This window comes from Lipotes vexillifer, unplaced genomic scaffold, assembly GCF_000442215.2.
Source record: "Lipotes vexillifer unplaced genomic scaffold, Lipotes_vexillifer_v1.1 scaffold263, whole genome shotgun sequence".
Taxonomy (NCBI): domain Eukaryota; kingdom Metazoa; phylum Chordata; class Mammalia; order Artiodactyla; family Lipotidae; genus Lipotes; species Lipotes vexillifer.
The window spans coordinates 2,570,496-2,584,814 of NW_006796752.1; the positions used below are offsets into that span (position 1 = coordinate 2,570,496).

The following is a 14,319-nucleotide window of genomic DNA, read 5'->3' on the forward strand; positions in this document are numbered from 1 at the left end:
TGTATGTGCATGAGGTACCTGCAGAATAACTCTTATAGGTAGGTCAGAGAGTATGTACATTTTAATTTTTGATAAATACCGTCAATCAGTCTTTCATATTGGTCATTAACAACTTCATTCCTAACAACAAAGTATGCAAATGCTTGTTTGCCTCATATCTCTGCCAAAGTTAGAGGTAAAAAAAAATTTTTTTAACATCTTTATTGGAGTATAATTGCTTTACAATGGTATGTTAGTTTCTGCTTTATAACAAAGTGAATCAGTTATACATATAAATATATCCCCATATCTCTTCCCTCTTGCATCTCCCTCCCGGCCACCCTCCCTATCCCACCCCTCTACGTTGTCACAAAGCACCGAGCTGATCTCCCTGTGCTATGTGGCTGCTTCCCACTAGCTATCTATTTTACATTTGGTAGTGTATATATGTCCATGCCACTCTCTCACTTTGTCCCAGCTTACCCTTCCTCCTCCCCATGTCCTCAAGTCCACTCTCTAGTAGGTTTGTATCTTTATTCCATCTTGCCCCTAGGTTCTTCATAACCTTTTTTTTTTGATTCCATATACATGTGTTAGCATACGGTATTTGTTTTTCTCTTTCTGACTTACTTCACTCTGTAGGACAGACTCTAGGTCCATCCACCTCACTACAAATAACTCAATTTCATTTCTTTTTATGGCTGAGTAATATTTCATTGTATATATGTGCCACATCTTCTTTACCCATTCATCTGTCGATGGACACTTAGGTTGCTTCCATGTCCTGGCTATTGTAAATAAAGCTGCAATGAACATTGTGGTACATGACTCTTTTTGAATTATGGTTTTCTCAGGGTATATGCCCAGTAGTGGGATTGCTGGGTCATATGGTAGTTCTATTTTTAGATTTTAAGGCATCTCCATACTATTCTCCATAGTGGCTGCATCAATTTACATTCCCACCAACAGGTCAAGAGGGTTCCCTTTCCTCCACACCCTCTCCAGCACTTATTCTTTGTACATTTTTTTGATGATGGCCATTCTGACCGGTGTGAGATGATATCTCATTGTAGTTTTGATTTGCATTTCTCTAATGATTAGTGATGTTGAGCATTCTTTCATGTGTTTGTTGGCAATCTGTATATCTTCTTTGCAGAAATGTCTATTTAGGTCTTCTGCCCATTTTTGGAATGGGTTGCTTGTTTTTCTGATATTGAGCTGCATGAGCTGCTTGTAAATTTTGGAGATTAATCCTTTGTCAGTTGCTTCATTTCCAAGTATTTTCTCCCATTCTGAGGGTTGTCTTTTCATCCTGTTTATGGTTTCTTTTGCTGTGCAAAAGCTTTTAAGTTTCATGAGGTCCCATTTGTTTATTTTTGTTTTTACTTCCATTTCTCTAGGAGGTGGGTCAAAAAAGATCTTGCTGTGATTTATGTCATGGAGTGTTCTGCCTATGCTTGCCTCTAAGAGTTTAATAGTGTCTGGCCTTACATTTAGGTCTTTAATCCATTTTGAGTTTATTTTTGTGTATGGTGTTAGGGAGTGTTCTAATTTCATTCTATTACATGTACCTGTCCAGTTTTCCCAGCACCACTTATTGAAGAGGCTGTCTTTTCTCCACTGTATATTCTTGCCTCCTTTATCAAAGATAAGGTGACCATGTGTGTGTGGGTTTATCTCTGGGCTTTCTATCTTGTTCCATTGATCTATCTTCCTTTTTTTGTGCCAGTACCATACTGTCTTGATTACTGTAGCTTTGTAGTATACTCTGAAGTCAGGGAGCCTGATTCCTCCAGCTATTTTACTTTCTCAAGATTGATTTGTCTATTCGGGGTCTTTTGTGTTTCCATACAAATTGTAAGATTTTTCTGTTCTAGTTCTGTGAAAAATACCAGTGGTAGTTTGATAGGGATTGCATTGAATCTGTAGATTGCTTTGGGTAGTAGAGTCATTTTCACAATGTTGATTCTTCCAATCCAAGAACATGGTATATCTCTCCAACTATTTGTATCATCTTTAATGTCTTTCACCAGTGTCTTATAATTTTCTGCATACAGGTCTTTTGTCTCCTTAGGTAGGTTTACTCCTAGATATTTCATTCTTTTTGTTGCAATGGTAAATGGAAGTGTTCTCTTAATTTCACTTTCAGATTTTCCATCATTAGTGTATAGGAATGCAAGAGATTTCTGTGAATTAATTTTGTATCCTGCTACTTTACCAAATTCATTGATTAACTCTAGTAGTTTCCTGGTAGCATCTTTAGGATTCTCTATGTAGAGTATCATGTCATCTACAAATAGTGACAGCTTTACTTCTTCTTTTCTGATTTGGATTCCTTTTATTTCTTTTTCTGCTCTGATTGCTGTGGCTAAAACTTCCAAAACTATGTTGAATAAGAGTGGTGAGAGTGGGCAACCTTGTCTTTTTCCTGATCTTAGTGGAAATGCTTTCAGTTTTTCACCATTGAGGATGATGTTGGCTGTGGGTTTGTCATATATGGCCTTTATTATGCTGAGGTAAGTTCCCTCTATGACTAGTTTCTGGAGGGTTTTTATCATAAATGGATGTTGAATTTTGTCAAAAAGCTTTCTCTGCATCTATTGAGATGATCATATGGTTTTTCTCCTTCAGTTTGTCAATATGGTGTATCACATTGATAGATTTGTGCATACTGAAGAATCCTTGCATTCCTGGGATAAACCCCACTTTATCATGGTGTATGATCCTTTTAATGTGCTGTTGGATTCTGTTTGCCAGTATGTTGTTATGGATTTCTGCATCTATGTTCATCAGTGATATTGGCCTGTAGTTTTCTTTCTTTGTGATATCTTTCTCTGGTTTTGGTATCAGGGTGATGGTGGACTCATAGAATGCGTTTGGGAGTGTTCCTCCCTTTGCTATATTTTGGAAGAGTTTGAGAAGGATAGGTGTTAGCTTTTCTCTAAATGTTTGATAGAATTCACCTGTGAAGCCATCTGGTCCTGGGCTTTTGTTTATTGGAAGATTTTTAATCACAGTTTCAATTTCAGTGCTTGTGATTGGTCTGTTCATATTTTCTACTTCTTCCTGGTTCAGTATCGGAAGGTTGTGCACTTCTAAGAATTTGTCCATTTCTTCCAGGTTGTCCATTTTATTGGCATAGAGTTGCTTGTAGTAATCTCTCATTATTCTTTGTATTTCTGCAGGGTCAGTTGTTACTTCTCCTTTTTCATTTCTAATTCTATTGATTTGAGTCTTCTCCCTTTTTTTCTTGATGAGTCTGGCTAATGGTTTATCAATTTTGTTTATCTTCTCAAAGAACCAGCTTTTAGTTTTATTGATCTTTGCTATCGTTTTCTTCATTTCTTTTTCATTTATTTCTGATCTGATCTTTACGATTTCTTTCCTTCTGCTAACTTTGGGGTTTTTTTTGTTTTTCTTTCTCTAATTGCTTTAGGTGTAAGGTTAGGTTGTTTATTTGAGATGTTTCTTGTTTCTTAAGGTAGGACTGTATTGCTATGAACTTCCTTCTCAGAACTGCTTTTGCTGCATCCCATAGTTTTTGGATTGTCATGTTTTCATTGTTATTTCTCTCTAGGTATTTTTTGATTTCCTCTCTGATTTCTTCAGTTATCTCTTGGTTATTAAGTAGTGTATTGTTTAGCCTCCATGTGTTTGTATTTTTTACAGATTTTTTCCTGTAATTGATATCTAGTCTCATAGCTTTGTGGTCGGAAAAGATACTTGATATGATTTCAATTTTCTTAAATTTACCAAGGCTTGATTTGTGATCCAAGATATGATCTATCCTGGAGAATGTTCCATGCGCACTTGAAAAGAAAGTGTATTCTTTTGTTTTTGGATGGAATGTCTATAAATATCAATTAAGTCCATCTTGTTTAATGTAGCATTTAAAGCTTGTGTTTCCTTATTTATTTTCATTTTGGATGATCTGTCCATTGGTGAAAGTTGGGTGTTAAAGGCCCCTACTATGATTGTGTTACTGTCGATTTTCCCTTTTACGGCTGTTAGTGCTTGCCTTATGTATTGAGGTGCTCCTATGTTCGGTGCATAAATATTTACAATTGTTATATCTTCTTCTTGGATTGATCCCTTGATCATTATGTAGTGTCCTTCTTTGTCCCTTGTAATAGTCTTTGTTTTTTTGTTTTTTGTTTCTTTTAGCTGTATGCGGGCCTCTCACTGCTGTGGCCTCTCCCGTCGCGGAGCACAGACTCCAGACGCGCAGACCCAGCAGCCATGGCTCACAGGCCCAGCCTCTCCGCGGTATGTGGGATCCTCCCAGACCAGTGCACGAACCCTTGTCCCCTGCATCGGCATGCGTACCCCCAACCACTGCACCACCAGGGAAGCCCAACAGTCTTTGTTTTAAAGTCTATTTTGTCTGATATGAGAATTGTTATGCCAGCTTTCTTTTGATTTCCATTTTCCGGAAAAAGAACATCTTTTTCTGTCCCCTCACTTTCAGTCTGTATGTGTCCCTAGGTCTGAAGTGGGTCTCTTGTAGACAGCATATATATGGGTCTTGTTTTTGTATCCATTCAGCCAGTCTATGTCTTTTGGTTGGAGCATTTAATCCATTTACATTTAAGGTAATTATCGATATGTAAGTCCTATTACCATTTTCTTAATTGTTTTGGGTTTGTCATTGTAGGTCTTTTCCTTCTCTTGTGTTTCCTCCCTAGAGAAGTTCCTTTAGCATTTGTTGTAAAGCTGGTTTGGTGGTGCTGAATTGTCTTAGCTTTTGCTTGTCTGTAAAGATTTTAATTTCTCCGTCAAATCTGAATGAGATCCTTGCTGGGTAGAGTAATCTTGGTTGTAGGTTCTTCCCCTTCATCATTTTAAATATGTCCTGCCACTTCCTTCTGGCTTGCAGAATTTCTGCTGAAAGATCAGCTGTTAACCTTATGGGGATTCCCTTGTATGTAATTTGTTGTTTTTCCCTTGCTGCTTTTAATATTTTTTCTTTGTATTTAATTTTTGATAGTTTGATTGATATGTGTCTTGGCGTGTTTCTCCTTGAATTTATCCTATACGGGACTCTGTGTGCTTCCTGGAGTTGATTAACTATTTCCTTTCCCATATTAGGGAAGTTTTCAACTGTAATCTCTTCAAATATTTTCTCAGTCCCTTTCTTTATCTGTCTTCTGGGACCCCTATAATTCAGATGTTGGTGCATTTAATGTCGTCCCAGAGGTCTTTGAGACTATCCTCACTTCTCTTCATTTTTTTTTTTTCTTTATTCTGCTCTGCAGTAGTTTAATAATTTCCACTATTTTATCTTCCAGGTCACTTATCTGTTTTTCTGCCTCAGTTATTCTGCTAGTGATCCCTTCTAGAGAATTTTTAATTTCATTCATTGTGCTGTTCATCACTGTTTGTTTGCTCTTTAGTTCTTCTAGGTCCTTGTTAAACATTTCTTGTATTTTCTCCATTCTATTTCCAAGATTTTGGATCATCTTTACTATCATTATTCTGAATTCTTTTTCAGGTAGACTCCCTATTTCCTCTTCATTTGTTAGGTCTGGTGGGTTTTCACCTTCCTCCTTCATCTGCTGTGTGTTTCTCTGTCTTCTCATTTTACTTAACTTACCGTGTTTGGGGTCTCCTTTTCACAGGCTGCAGGTTCGTAGTTCCCGTTGTTTTTGCTTTCTGCCCCCAGTGGCTAAGGTTGATTCCATGAGTTGTGTAGGCTTCCTGGTGGAGGGGACTAGTGCCTGTGTTCTGGTGGATGGGGCTGGATCTTGTCTTTCTGGTGGGCAGGTCCACGTCTGGTGGTGTGTTTTGGGGTGTCTGTGGCCTTATTATGATTTTAGGCAGCCTCTCTGGTAATGGGTAGGGTTGTGTTCCTGTCTTCCTAGTTGTTTGGCACAAGGTGTTCTGCACTGGAGCTTGCTGGTCATTGAGTGGAACTGGAGCTTGGTGTTGAGATGGAGATCTCTGGGAGATTTTCACCGTTTGATATTATGTGGAGCTGGGAGGTCTCTTGTGGACCAATGTCCTGAGAACTTGGCTCTCCCACCTCAGCTGCACGGCCCTGACACCTGTCTGGAGCACCAAGTCATCCACACAGCTCAGAATAAAAGGGAGAAAAAGAAAAAAGAAAGAAAGAAAGAAGAGAAAATAAAATAAAATAAAGCTATTAAAATAAAAAATAATTATTAAAAACAATTTTTTTAAGTAATAAAGAAAAAGAAAGAAAGAAGAGAGCAACCAAACTAAACAACAAACCCCCCAATGATAACAAGCGCTAAAAACTATACTAAAAAAAAAAAGAAAAACGGACAGACATAACCCTAGGACAAATGGTTAAAGCAAAGCTATACAAAATCACACACAGAAGCATACACATACACACTCACAACAAAAGAAAAAGGGAAAAATATATATATATTGTTGTTTCCGAAGTCCACCTCCTCAATTTTGGGATGCTTCGTTGTCTATTCAGGTATTCCACAGATGCAGCGTACATCAAGTTGAATGTGGATATTTAATCCGCTGCTCCTGAGGCTGCTGGTAGAGATTTCCCGTTCTCTTCTTTGTTCGCACAGCTCCTGGGGTTCAGCTTTGGATTTGGCCCCGCCTTTGCGTGTGGGTCGGCCTGAGGGCATCTGTTCTTCGCTCAGACAGGACGGGGTTAAAGGAGCCACGGATTTGGGGGCTCTGGCTCACTCAGGCCGGCAGGAGGGAGGGCACAGAGTTCGGGGAGAGCCTGCAGCAGCAGAGGCCACTGTGACATTGCAACAGCCTGAGGCACACCATGTATTCTCCCGGGGAAGTTGTCCCTGGATCACAGGACCCTGGCAGTGGTGGGCTGCACAGGCTCCCAGGAGGGGAGGTGTGGATAGTGACCTGTGCTTGCACACAGCCTTCTTGGTGCCCACAGCAGCAGCCTTAATGTCTCATGCCCGTCTCTGGGGTCCGCGCTGATAGCTGCAGCTCGCACCTGTCTCTGGAGTTCCTTTAAGCGCGCTCTTAATCCCCTCTCTTCATGCACCAGGAAACAAAGAGGGAAGAAAGTCTCTTGCCTCTTCGGCAGCTCCAGACTTTTCCCGGACTCCCTCCCTGCTAGCTGTGGCGCACTTGCCCCCTTCAGGCTGTGTTCATGCCACCAGTCCTCTCCCTGCGATCCGACCGAAGCCCGAACTTCAGCTCCCAGCCCCCGCCTGTCCCGGCAAGTGAGCAGACAAGCCTCTTGGGCTGGTGAGTGCTGGTAGGCACCGACCCTCTGTGCGGGAATCTCTCCACTTTGCCCTCCGCACCCCTATTGCTGCGCTCTCCTCTGTGGCTCAGAAGCTTCCCCACTCTGCCACTCAGACTCCGCCTGCAAAGGGGCTTCCTAGTGTGTGGAAACCTTTCCTCCTTCACAGCTCCCTCCCACCGGTGCAGGTCCCGTCCCTATTCTTTTGCCTCTGTTTTTTCATTTTTCTTTTGCCCTACCCAGGTACGTGGGGAGTTTCTTGCCTTTTGGGAGGTCCGACGTCTTCTGCCAGCATTCAGTAGGTGTTCTGTAGGAGTTGTTCCACATGTACATGTATTTCTGATGTATTTGTGGGGAGGAAGGTGATCTCCACGTCTTCGTCTTCCGCCATCTTGAAGCTCCTCCAGTCATTTTAATTTGTTTTCCTTTTATATGTATCACAACATTGGTTTTAATTTTTACTCACAGTTGCCTATATTTGTCACCCCCATATTTTAAATCCTGATTTTTCTTTACTCATACTATTAGTTTCTCTTCCGTTTTCAATCTCTTTCTACAGTCTTGGACATCACCTTCTATGTAACACCACTGGATTTATATAATTCCAGTACTCCTTTACCCAAGTCACTCCCCAACTCAAAAACCTTCACTGGATCCCCATTGCCTACTGAATTAAATCCAGAATCTTTATCCTTACACTTAAGACATATTCCATGTTTCTTACCTTTTCTTCTAAAATATGATCCTATATGTACTTCCAACAAGAATGGGGCTTCCCCGTGGACCTCACATTAAGAGTGTACTTCCTGCTTCCATGTCCTTACACGTGCTGTTCCCTCTGCCCAGAATGCCCTCCTCTCCCTCTCTGCCTGAGGAATCCTACCTTCCTTGGAAACAAGCTCACATGCCATCTTCTGCGCATGCCCTAAACAAATGCAGACAAGAAGAAATGTCATGCTTACCGGCACTTTCATTTTAAATTCATCTCGATAGTACTTAATGCCAATGTCAGTGAATGTCCTCTGGATAAAGCAGGATGGACGAAGAATGAATATGAGCTGCAAGATTCCTGGAAATGCTACCTGGAAGGATCATAAAAAGTGTCAGGGCAAATGTCACATCCATTGGTCTCCTCTTGCCCAAGATTACAGATGACAAAGTTAAAGTGGACACCAGGGATACCAAGAATTAGAATATATTTCACAGGATTTCACAGCTGAAAGAGCTCTTACTGGTCACATAATCTAAACCCCTCCTTAAAAGCAAAACCAAACCAAACAAACAAAAAGATTTTCTGATTAAAAAAACAATTTATACACTTCATAGAAAAATTGAGAAATTAATAAAAGTATACATTAGAATAAGAAAACCACCCATGATTTCATAACCATTCTTAATATTTCAATTTAATTATTTCTAGGCTATTTTCTCTGCTTAAATATCTAGTGTAGTTAAACTCAACCTGTAGAAATATTTTGCAACCTGCCTTTTAATTTAATATTATACCATGAGCTTTTATTCCTGTTATTAAAAATTCTTTGGAAATATTTTTATGGGTGTACTATTTAACCAATCCCTTATTACTAGTGATTTAGGCTCCTCCATATTTTTACTATTATAAATAACACTAAAATGAAATCTTTACCCACATTTTAGAGCATAGCTTCCTAGAAAAATTGCTGAGCCAAAGATTTAGTATTTTAAGGGTTCTTAATTCATCTTATTGCTAAGTTGCTTTCAGGAAGCACTGTTCTCATCTTGAGGTAAGATTCTGAGAAATGAGATAACAAATTCATGTAACAACTTAGTGTCAAAATTGGGAATCCAAGTCTCCCATCGCTCATGGCTTTCCATTCTTCCAGTGGTTCTCAAGAACAACCTGCTGAAGTGCTTGTTAAAATATAGTCTGGTCTTGGGACTTCCCTGGTGGCACAGTGGTTAAGAATCCACCTGCCAATGCAGGGGACACGGGTTTGAGCCCTGGTCCAGGAAGATCCCCCATGTCGTGGAGCAACTAAGCCCATGAGCTACAACTACTGAGCCTGCGCTCTAGAGTCCACGAGCCACAACTACTGAAGCCTGCGTGCCTAGAGCCCGTGCTCTGCAACAAGAGAAGACACCACAATGAGAAGCCCACGCACCGCAACAAAGAGTAGCTCCCGCTCGCCACAACTAGAAAAAGCCCGTGCGTAGCAACAAAGACCCAATGCAGCCAAAAATAAATAAATAAATAAACTCATTTTTAAAATCATAATAATTTGGTCTTTACCCTGCAATATTCTGATTCATTAGGACTGGGATAAAGTCCAGATATCTGTATTTTTAACAAGCACCTGAAGAGATTCTGACTGGTAGTCAGGTTTTCAGATCCCCACACTATAGGATTTTTCACACATAAAGGTGATCAGTGTAATTCTTGTACACATTAGTCTCAAGTATTAGATGATTCAAGTATTGTCTATGAATCCTGGGAAACCAGAACTCTCTGGAGGCCAGAACTCTGGAATGGTCATGGGCACTGTCTAAATCCTCGGGGCATCAACCATCGTTGTAGTTATCCCTCAAATAAATATGGTAGGGAATTCCCTGGTGGCGCAGTGGTTAAGAATCTGCCTGCCATTGCAGGGGAGATGGGTTTGAGCCCTGCTCCAGGAAGATCCCACATGCCACAGAGCAACTAAGCCCATGCACCACAACTACTGAGCCCGTGTGCCACAACTACTGAAGCCCATGCGCCTAGAGCCCGTGCTCCGCGACAGAAGAAGCCACCACAATGAGAAGCCTGCGCACCATAATGAAGAGTAGCCCCGGCTCACTGCAACTAGAGAAAGCCCGCATGCAGCTAGGAAGACCCAGCACAGCCAAAAATAAATTAATTAAATAAATTTAAAAATTAAAAAACTAAACCAAAGGGACGAAACAATCCATGCACAAAGAGGAGGGAGTCTTCCATTCCCTCATCTTTGAAATTCAAGTTCCTAAACAGAAGATCCTTGCATTTTTTTATGTCTGGATGGGACAAATGAGCTGAGACACTATTTGTGTATCTGGATGAGGCTCCAAAGTGATCTGAGAGAGACTCTGTATATGTCCATGTCCCTATGTGTGACTGCTTCTGTAAGTAGGTATAACTGAGGCTTCAAACATCCCTCTTCCATCCCAGCCTCTACATTACCATCCTACCATATCCCATCATCTTCAGCCAGTCCCAACTGCCCCAGGGAGGCATGCTTTGGTGGAAATGTTGGTGTGGCTGGCCCTGAGGTGTCTTTGCCTGCTCATGTGGCTGAGTTCCCTGGTCTGAGGTCCCTAAAGAGAAAGGATGCATGTACTTGCCGGAAGGCAACAAATAGGGGTAAAAATCAGACTAATAAGATGGAAAAGGAGGACTATCCAAGGTTCTGCAATTTAATGCCAAAAGCAAGCACCTATCGTATCACTTTGTTTGGCTTTGCCAGTGTCTTTCTAATTTGTGAAAAAATAATTTGAAAACTAAAATGAAGACTGCCTTAAATTAGGTGATCCCCAAAGCAAACCCTAAGATAAGAATTTGGGTCTAAAGAGTTTACTGAGGAGGTGATCCCGGGAAAAAGAGTTAGGGAGTATGGGGGCGCTGGTGAGACAGTGATGGCTAGAGAGCCAGTGTATCAGTGAGGGGGGACTGCTGCAGGCAGAAAAGGCTGGGACCCTCCAAAATTCTGTACAGAACGTACCTCAGAACTGTCTCACTGAGGGGTGCAGAAGCTGGGGTATTTATCCACCAACGCCCGTAACTCAGTAGCTGCAGGTCACTGCTGGAGCATTAACTTCCCAGCACTCCCTACCCACTCCTCTCCAGTGACCAGAGAGGTCAATAAGGTAAAGAGACTCAGGAAGCCTTTGACATTCTCAGGAATCATCTGTAAGTGACCTTCAGGTGGCAGAGCGGATATGGACATGACACAACAGCCTCTGCTACAAAGACCTTCCCAAAATTTGGCATAAAATGACTTCCACTTCCCCATGACTTTGATGTGAAATAGTTGAATAGACAATTTAAATGACCTTTATAATAAGAGCATAAAAATAAATATTTACAGCTATTCGTGTCAAGGATGCTTTTACGGAGCTCCACTTGTCCCTTCGTCTGTCGATAACAATGACGAATCCGATGCTGGCAGCCTCCACACTGCAAAAAAGGGTGTGGTCAGTATCAGACACAGTGAAACACATGGGTTCTGTGGGGCTCCTTCAGCAGAACAATTCCACTGTCTCCGTGTCACTCCAGGCTCACTGTGTAAACACCCTACACAGCAGGAGGGGATAACCGGGTCTGACTTCCCTGATAAAGGAGCCAGCTTCCTCTCCTCATCTGAGCCTGGCAGCCTTCACAAAACAGAAATATTTCATGTCTCAAACCCTCTCAAGGGCTCTGTTTCTCGCTGGCAAATGTATGAAACACCCAATGAACACAAGGACTCACGTCAGTGTAGGCAGAGGACCTCGAAGTTGAGCTCTGCCATCTTTCCACTCCCAAGACGGACATTCAAGGAGCTATCAACATCCTTCCCTAGGAGTCAGTCCCAGAGGTGTTCAGAAATAACACACGTCAATGGAGAAAACAACTCCCTTCCAGTGCCTGGTCACAAATGGCCAGAAAACCATAGGCACAAGAAGATATCAACTTCATGAAAAAAAAAAAAAAAAAAAGCTGTTTGGTCCCCTCTGAAGTCCCCACAAATTCTCACAAATTTTTTTAAAACTAAAGCCCTAAAAGGGAAAACATTTTTCTTCTCTCTCTTTGGGAGAAACTATGGGAAGAAAGAGCAAGGGCTTTGGAACCTGGTTCATATCCTACTGCTGCCACTTACTAGCACTGAGAATTGGGGTCATCACCTAACCTCTCTAACGCTGCTCCCTAATCTGTAAGATGAGAACAATACCACCAATAATGAAGTGGTTAAGAGCACTAATTCTGAAGCCAGACTACCTAGGTTTGAAACATGAATATTTATATAAATATGAACTTATATATTGTGTACTTGCGTGGAAGGGAAGTTACTTAACCTCTATAGTTTCTCAGACTCCTCATTTGTAAAGTAGGAACAATAATAGTACCTGTCGAGTTGATGTGAGTACTGTAGAGTTGATGTGAGGATTAAATGAGTACGTATAGATGTATAAGATGCTCAGAATAATGCCTGACACTTGACAACACTGTATAAGTACTACTATTATGATGATTTCTTATGTGCTTGTCATGAAGATTAAAAGATATCAAGGTCACAAAAAGTAGCTGGCCTATAGTAAACCTTCAGTAACTCTCTAATTTGGGTAAAAGGTGAGCTTTACCCTAAAAAGTATATGTATGCAAATAAGGCAGAAGATCTAAGCAAATTCTGCAAGATAACATAAATAGCTGATCTGAAGTAAGCATTATTGGGCCAACCCATTATCACAGCTCCACATTGACCCAGGTTCTCTCACTGGAAACATTTTCCACTCCAGGCCACAGTGCAAGGAAGGGTGGTCCTACTGGTTGGAAGAGGCAGGGATCAGAGATTAAAGATACAACTGTGGCCGGAATTTGAGGGGCATAGCTGTCAAGAGGGGAAGCCTCAGAGAGGAAACCCCAGAAGTTTTCATGGAAATTCCCTTTTAATGCTTAGCCAACTCCTGGGCCCTATGATTTTAGGTGAGACTCCAGGAGTCTGGCAGAGAATAGCAACTGCACATGTCAGAACTGATGAGAAATTATGAAGCTTGCATAGCTCTGGGGAGAGAAAATTGGTATTTGGGCCCAGCCAGAATAGGCAGACTTTGATGAACACCCTGGGAATTCAGGTGAAACTCTATAAAGGCCATACTCTAGGATAAATGAAATATCATAGGAGTTTCCCCAGGATTAAGGCTACACTCCAGGAGTAAGGACAAAACAGGAATAAACTTGCCCAAAGAAAAACGAAAACCAGGCCTCAAAAAGATCAAGGTGAGTCACCAGTATTTTAACTGCCAGTGCATATATACGTATAACCAAATTGCTTTGCTATACACCAGAAACTAACACAACACTGTAAATCAACTATACTTCAATTAAGTTTTTTAAAGATGCATTATTTCAACAGAGAACTATAATCCATAATAAAGAATCAAATGAACCTTCTAGAATTACAAAACATCAATGTCTGAAATTAAGAACTCATTCAATTTGCTTAATAGATTGAACACAGCAGAAGACAGGATAACTGAAATAAGACAGATCAATTAAAAATATTCAAACTGAAACACAGGGGTAAAATGGAAAGAAAAGAATGTAAAGGAGATGTGGGACATGAACAGAAGTCCCAGAAGGAGAGGAGAGAGTGTATGTTATAGAAACAATACTTGAAAAAATAATGAAGAAATTTCCATATCTGGTCAAAGACATCATCTCACAGATTCAAGCAGCTCTTCCAATACCAAGCAGGATAAATGTAAAGAAAAGCTCACCTAGACATATCAGAGCCAAGTAGCTGAAAATTAAAGATAAGGAGAAAATTCTTAAAAGCAACCAGTGAAAAAAGATATATTACCTTCATAGTAACATTAAAAATAATCACTGATTTTCAAACTATGGAAGCCACAATCCAATGATATATGTTCAGAGTATTTTTTTTTGTTTTATTTATTCATTTATTCATTCATTCATTCATTCTTTCATTTATGGTTGTGTTGGGTCTTTGTTGCTGAGCGCGGGCTTTCTCTACTTGCAGGGAGCAGGGGCTACTCTTCGTTGCGGTGCGCAGGCTTCTCATCGTGGTGGCTTCTCTTGTTGTGGAGCATAGGCTCTAGGCTTGCGGGCTTCAGTAGCTGCAGCACGCAGGCTCAGTAGTTGTGGCTCGCGGGCTCAAGAGCAGAGGCTCAGTAGTCGTGGCACACAGGCTTAGTTGCTCCATGGCATGTGGGATCTTCCTGGACCAGGGCTTGAACCTGTGTCCCCTGCACTGGCAGGCGGATTCTTAACCACTGTGCAACCAGGGAAGTCCCTGTTCAGAGTACTGACCTAAAAAACTATTCATTTAGAATTCTATACTCACTGAAAATCTATTTTAAAAAATGAAGGTGGGCTTCCCTGGTGGCGCAGTGGTTGAGAGTCTGCCTGCCGATGCAGGGGACGCAGG

The 14,319-nt window shown here is 41.1% G+C and overlaps 1 protein-coding gene across 1 annotated transcript in view; it reads right to left on the minus strand.

The window, feature by feature from the left end:
- MCF2L2 (MCF.2 cell line derived transforming sequence-like 2) overlaps positions 1–14,319 on the minus strand; it is a 199,095-nt gene that overhangs the window by 149,979 nt on the left and 34,797 nt on the right. The window contains exons 4-5 of the mRNA XM_007468974.1: positions 11,258–11,348; positions 8,143–8,262 (exon numbers count right to left, since the gene is read on the minus strand). Coding sequence (XP_007469036.1) covers positions 8,143–8,262; positions 11,258–11,348 — 211 coding nt within the window. The remainder of the gene's footprint in view (positions 1–8,142; positions 8,263–11,257; positions 11,349–14,319) is intronic.